Here is a 7,414-nt window from a genome sequence, read left to right as displayed (position 1 = left end):
CTGCCAGAAAAGAAAGAAAAAGTGGTCAGTAAATGATGGACTTCTATTAGGAATGCATGCACACAAGGTTAAATGGACAAAGTTATTTCACTGAATCTTAGCAATTGTAGCCATTTGAGACTACTTAGTTTTTCTTAAAGCTGAGAATAATATTGTTAATTAACAGATTCATATCCTGCTATAATCGGGCAAGAATTGAGTTATTTCCCTATAATTTTTTGACTTAAGAATTCTACCAACTAAGAGCTCCAAGATATTGATTTGAGAATTCTTATTTTGAAGAGGGGCATTGTCTTGAAAATGTGAATGCAGAAGAAAATGAAGATGGGTGGGGTGAAATTGGGAAAACCTGAGAGACTGAGTTACTATACCAGGAAACAATTACTTCACATCATTAAAGATAAGAATGAGAGAAACAAAAAGGCAGTGGTGTATATCAAAATAGGTATAACAACACTTATTTATATAGTGCCATTAAATTAATAAAATGTCCCAAAGTATTGCAGAGGAGCGCTATAAAACAAAAAAATGACACCAATCACATAAGGAGGCAGGGTCAAATGAACAAAAGCAAAGGAGTGCAGTAAAGGAATAAGGTGAGATGGGGAGGCACAGAGTCATTATGGCACAGAAGAAAGCCATTTGACCCATAGAGTCATTGCATGTTCTCTAGATCAAACCAGCTAGTCCATTCTCCTACTCTATTCCCATATCACTGAGAGCTTACTTTGCTCAAGTGCCCATCCAGCTTCCTTTTGAAATTATTTATGGTATCCATTTCCACTAGCCTTGAGTTTTAGGCCATTACCACTGGCTACACACAAAGTTCTTCCTCACATATTCCCCCTGTATCTCTTGCCGAAAACCTTAAAACAGTCCCCTCATCCTCATACTATCAGTTAATGGGAACAGCTTTTCTTTTGTCTACCTTTTCTAAACCTGTCATAATCTTGTACACCTCTACCAAATATTCCCTCAATCTCTTTCGCTCCAAGTAGAACAACCCCAGCTTCTCCATTCTAACCTTGTAGCTAAAATCCATCATCCCTGGAACCATTGTGGTAAATTTCCTGTGCACCCACTCATCCTTCCTAAAGTGTGACCAGAATTGATGCAATAATTTAGTTGTAGCCTTATCAGAGCTTTATGCAATTTCAGCACAACTTCCCTGTTTCTGTACGCACTACTTCTATAAAGCCCAAGATCCAATATGCTTTGCGAATTATTCTCATTATATCCTGCCACCTTCAAAGATCTACACACATGAGTCCCCAAGGTCTCTTTCTTCCTGTGTATTTTGTGGATCTGTGATTTAGTCTATATTGGCCCTCCCTGTTCCTTCTGCCAAAATGTATCATCTTACACTTCTCTGCATTAAATTATATCTGCCACTTGTTTGCCCATGCTACAACTCCAAGTTTGGAATCATACAGAAAATTTGGACATTTAACTATATTCCACAAGTCATTTATAGATATCAAAGAAACAGTGGTTCCAGCAATGCCCTGCGGGGAACACCATTGTCTACCAGACTGCTGTCTGAAAAACAACCATTTACCACAATTTGCTGTTTTCTGTCCTTAAGCCAATTTTTTTCTTTATCCAAGCTGACACTCCCTCCTATTCCATGAGTCTCAATTTTGTTAACCAGCCTTTTATGTAGTACTTGGTCAAAGGCTTTCTTAAAAGCCATATAGACAACATGCATTTCTCTTCATCAAGCTTCTCTATTACTTCATCAAATAGTTCAAGTAGATTAGTCAAGCATGATGTGCCTTTTACAAATCACTGCTGGCTTTCTCTTTAATTAACTCAAATCTCTCCAAGCACCTGCTGATTTTTTCCCTTGATTATGGTTTTTAAAATCTTATGTTAAACTGACTTGCCTGTAGTTAGTAAGAATGTCCTTGCACCCTTTCTTGATAACGTGTCACATTTACCACTCCTCAACCCTCTTCCACCTCCCCTGTATCAAGGGAAGATTTGAAGATTATGAGTCCTTCCACTATCTCCACTCCCACTTCTTTTAGTGACCTGAGATACAAGCCATTCAAGCCAGGGGACTTATGCACCCCAAGCATTATCAGCCTTTCCAGTATATCCTACTTGTCAATTTTCACCCCATCCATTACCACTACCATCTCCACTTCTACTGCTATTTTGTCAGCATCCCCTTCATTCATAAAAACCAATATAAAGCTTAAGTATTCCAGCCTTGCCCTGTGCCTCTAAGCATACATTGTCCACTCTGAACCTAATAGGTCTCACTCCACCTCTTAACTGCCCGCTTACCATTTACATGTCGATCAAAGATTTTTGGGTTTCCTTTTATGTTAAATGCCATTCTATTCTCATATGATGTCTTTGGCAGTCATATTTTCCTGCATCATGCACCCTCTTTTTGTTTCATCATATTCTCTATCTCCCTAGTCATGTAAGGAGCCCTGGCTTTGGTTCCCCTACCTTTCTATCTTGTCGGAATATACCTAGCCTGTACCTGAAACATCACTTCCTTAAAGATCACCCAATGTTCCATTACAGTTTTTCTTGTCAATCTTTGATTCCATTTTCCCCTGGCTAGATCCCCCCTCATCCCATTGAAGTTAGCCCTTTTTTAATTTAGAAGTGCTACTTTAGATTGTTTCTTGCTGTTCTCCATTACTAATCCATACTTTATGGTATGATGATCACTCTTACCCAAGTGTTCCCCCACAGACACTTGTTCCACTTGGCCCATCTCATTCCCTAGCAATAAATCCAGGAATGCTTCCTTCTTAGTTGGACCGAGAACATACTGGTCAAGGAAGTTATCCTGAACACATTTCAGGAGAGAGAGGTAATTCCATAAAGGGATTTGAAAACAAGGTTGAGAATTTTAAAATCAAGATGTTTGACCAGAAGCCATTGCAAGTCAGCAAGTACAGGGGTGATTGGGAAATGGGACTTGGTGTGAGTTAAGGCATGGGCAGCAGAGTTTTAGATAACCTCAGGTTTACAGATGATAGAATTTGGGAGGCCAGCCAGAAGTGCATGGGAATAGCCAAGTCTCGAGGTAACAAAAGCATGAATGATGGTTTCAGCAACAAATGGGCTGCAACAGGGGCTATAGAGGTGGAAATAGGCAGTCTTAGTGACGGCACCAATATGAGGTTAGAAGCACATCTAGGGGTCAGTTGCAACACTAAGGTTGTGACCAGACTGATTTTACCAGAGTTTAGGAATGCTTCTATCAAATTTCTTTGAACAAGCATACAGCCATTTTTAATAGTACATTGGTATGGTTCTTAATCCAAAACTGAAGGAAGGATTTGCTTAAAACCTAGTACCCTTTAATCTAATTGTACAGATAGATGTAAAAGTAGGACTTTTCTTTCATTGATGTTTTAAGTTAAAGGAGGATTTTCATCACCACTTCTGTTATATCAACTCTTAAAATATTTGCCAATGTGATTGATGCAAACGGGATCTCAGATGGTGCAATGTGATTTGCATCACAAAGAAACAGATTTGTATAAGTATTAGTTTAGCATTGCCTCATAAAAATTACATTCCCAAAATGCAAAACTTTTTCAGCTTGCAGTTACGCAGTTGGGTGAGGAATATTGGTTGGGGCACCAGAACTCCTTCCCTTTGAATAATTCTACAAAATATTTCAAGTCTACTTGAACAAGCTTGGTCTAACTCTTTTTGTATTTATTCCTTCTGTACTGCACTGAAGTATCAGCCTAGGTTATGTGCTCGGGTCCCATGCGGTTTGAACCCACAGCCTTCTGATTCATAAGTTCCATCAACTGATTAGATTGTCAAGACCTAGCTTTGCAAACTCCGCTTTGAAAACTCTGCATAAACTACAGTCTTGAAACAAAAGTTCTAAGTCAAATGCTGACTTCTGGCAGCAATAATAAGAGTAGCCCTGTAATACATTTTTTTAACCCTAAGTTTTAATTATTCTTGTTTTTAAAATTCTAAAGTAATGGGAGGCTGCAGTAAGCCTATAATATGTTGATACATGATCTGCACCAGGAAAGCTTTCAATAAGAAGTAGCATTAGAAATAGAATGTGGCTGCAACTTTATACTAGACCTTTTGGAACCACAGAAAATTCTTTTAGAACACAATGCTTTAAGGCGGAGTAATATTGCAAAGCCTAGGAATTTTAAATTGAAAGGAATTGCATTTCCTGGCATGAAACTTCCAATTTTTTATCCTCTTACCATGTGGACAACGAGGGTAAGCCACAGTTATTCCATACAGATGTGATCGCTGATCAGGTAGGTACTCATCAGTAATCTGGTTGCTATCTTTGGTTACAACTATAATTCCATCTCTGAAAAGTAAGAAATTGAAGACAATTAAAACCACAGAATTCAAGTTTGGAAAAACTGGAAAGAAGAAGTATACAACCCCAGTGAGTGGACTCCAGACTCTGGTCTAATCAAGAGGTCTAAATAAGTTGTAAACATGTTAACCTTTGCTCTTGTGAACCCCTCAATTAGGCTGCTGCCTTGAAGTTGCTCTGGTACTTAATGTGTATAACATTTCCTGTTTTATATTGGTTTTATTTTGGTCTTTAAAAAGACTGCTGGAGGCCACTAAAGAAATCGTAAGATAAAGATTTTTTAACATCTCGGATACAGGCCGTTACCTGCAGGACTTTGCACCCCAGTACCTCCTCTATATACTGAAGCTTGTAATACTCCCTGAGCCCAGTCAGGGTGCTCAGTCCATTTCCTTGTGTTCCCATTTGCCTACCAGTGGAAACAACTTTCACTGTTTACCCATAGTAAGGTCCCCAGGTTTCACTCGCCTTTTTACTGGCAGCTCCTCTCAATGCTGCCCCCACTTACTGCACTGCTGCTGTGACTTCTGGCTTTCCCATCCTACTCCATTCCACTCCCCACCCAAGCCCCTTCTCAAGCCTAGATCCTTGCCTGCATTTTCCTAGCCTTCCTCTTTTTCCCTGAGCCCCCATTTCACAGTTTGTGACTCCTGAGCCACCTATACATGTCTCCCTGCACCATTCTGTGTTGGTTCAGGGAATGCTCATGTAGTGCTCTCCTGGGCAGTTGGAGCAGACTGTGTAGAGTCCCTAGGAGATTTGTGGCCTATTTTGGGACATGACAACGTTAAACACATGACACTGAAGGCTGCATTGAATTATATCATGAGCAGATGTTTGACACCCCTGCATTGGTACATCACCTCCTAGTCACACACCATCCTGACTAGGCCATATAATGGCTCCTTCATCATCACTGCATCAAAATCCTGGAACATCCTACCCAACAATATTAGAGGAGAACCATCACCACATGGCCTGCAGTGGTTCAAGAAGAAGGCCCATCACCTTCTTGGGGAAATAAGGGATGGGAAATAAACACGGGCTCTAGTAGTAATGTTCACATCCTGAGAATGAATTTTTTTAAAAATAAACTCTATGCATCAAGTCTTTGTTTTTTTCTCCAAATACATCTTGTATTTATATACCATCTTTAATGCAAAAAAAACACGCAAAACATCTCGTCAGGGCATAATCATAAAATGGGTGTGGATCCAAAAAAGATAGTCAGATAGGGGTGGACAAAAACTTGTCCAAAGACCTGCATTTAAGGATGATTTTAAAGAAGGAGAGGTAGAGGGCAGGAATGCCATCTCCTATCCTATTAGCAAAGTGTCCAGATAATCACCTGGGTACCCAACTGGTGGAGACAAACCATTAGGCATAATCACTTGACAATAGGGTCCTGGCTGAAAGAGAAATTCCCAGCCAGAATATAATCAAGTTACAACTGGAATACATTAGCCATGATCATATCTGAGTCACTGGGCAACTGGAGTGAGAAGGTCACGTGACAGGCCAATCCTGTGTATGTTTACGCACCTGTTTTCTAAGCAGAACAGGCCAAACAACTGAGACGTTGAATGAACAAAACTCTGAATAGGTTCTTTCTCTCTCTCTCTCTCCATCCAACTTGCAATTTTTGAACCCTGTCTGCTGAATTTGATTATCCAGGTGCCATAAAGGGAGATTTTAAGAACAACTTAACCCAGCACTGCTATCTCCAGAAGAACAGATAAAATCATCCACCTACAGCTTTAAAATGCCTCAACATCAAAAGCAGCAGGACCACCGAGTTCATCTTGAAGTTCAGCCAAGTCACCAACCTTCAAGAGCTGTATACCTTTTTAATTTTACTGGACTCTAAATTCTTTAATCTTATCCTCCCCACTCTGCAATCTATTTGTGTGTATGTTAACTTTGAGTGTGGCTGTGTGTGAAAGTTGGAGCATTTTTATGATTTTACTTAGATTGTGTTAAGTACAAGAAAAACTATCTTTTTAAAAAGAAAACTCAAGAAAATCTGTCTGATCATGTCTCTTATGGTCATAGTATATAAACAGTTGAACACTCACAGAATTGGCAAATATATATTTTTTAAAACCTGTTGCGGTCAAGCGAGGAGAGGGAAAAGTGGGACCCATTCGATTCCTCCTCACTTGCGTGTAACACATAGTTGTTTGGTAGGGTAAATGGAATATTAGATTATATTCATTCTTACCATTTCATATTTTTAATTGCAAGCTATTAATTAAATCCTTTTTAAAATAAACTATGGACAGACAATGGCTTGTGGCAGAAAATTTCAGTTGTAATCCCATTTTGTGTAAAGGTTATTTTTCCAAACTTAGTAAACTGCAGAGAAATTAACAGTTGACTACTGATTAGTGGGATTGGTTCCTCAATTTTTGTTTTCTTTATTGGTTGATGGGATGTGGGTATTGCTGGCACGGCCAGAATTTGTTGCCCATCCCTAACTGCCTTGGAACTGAGTGACTGGTTAGTCATTTCAGAGGGAAGTAAAGAGTCAACCACATTGCTGTGGGTCTGGAGTCACATGTAGGCCAGACCAGATAAAGATGGCAGATTTCTGTCCCTAAAGGACATTAGTGAACCACATGGGTTTTTACAACAATCAATGATAGTTTTATGGTCACCATTACTGAAACTAGCTTTCAATTCCAGATTTTATTAATTGAATATAACTTCCACCAGCTGCCTTGGTGGGGTTTGAATCCATGGGCAGAATCTTCTGGTCGGTGTGTGGGGGCAGGCCCAACGTGCCAACGCGTAAAATGACGTGCGACGGCATTGGGAGTGCGTCCTGATATCATCCCGCATCATCACGATATAGCCGAAGTGGGCTGCGCACCTACCGAAATGTTAAGGACCTATTAAGGCCGTTAAGAAATTAATTAAGTATTTAACAACCTTAAGGTTGACGGGCAGGTGAAAAGCCCAAGTGGCCTTCGCATTTTTCAGGAAACCTCAATCACAGGTGGGATGAGGCTTCCTGAAGCTTTTATAAAACAATTAAATAATTAAATAAATTTTCCCACCATCACAAACATGTCC

The 7,414-nt window shown here is 39.7% G+C and overlaps 1 protein-coding gene across 4 annotated transcripts in view; it reads right to left on the bottom strand.

The window, feature by feature from the left end:
- nid2a (nidogen 2a (osteonidogen)) overlaps positions 1-7,414 on the bottom strand; it is a 173,045-nt gene that overhangs the window by 3,319 nt on the left and 162,312 nt on the right. For all 4 annotated transcript variants that reach the window (XM_041214945.1, XM_041214949.1, XM_041214948.1 and 1 more), the window contains one exon: positions 4,215-4,327. In XM_041214945.1, coding sequence (XP_041070879.1) covers positions 4,215-4,327 — 113 coding nt within the window. The remainder of the gene's footprint in view (positions 1-4,214; positions 4,328-7,414) is intronic.

This window comes from Carcharodon carcharias, chromosome 20, assembly GCF_017639515.1.
Source record: "Carcharodon carcharias isolate sCarCar2 chromosome 20, sCarCar2.pri, whole genome shotgun sequence".
NCBI lineage: Eukaryota > Metazoa > Chordata > Chondrichthyes > Lamniformes > Lamnidae > Carcharodon > Carcharodon carcharias.
Note: the sequence above shows the minus strand (reverse complement) of the source record. Positions and strands in the feature narration are given on the sequence as shown.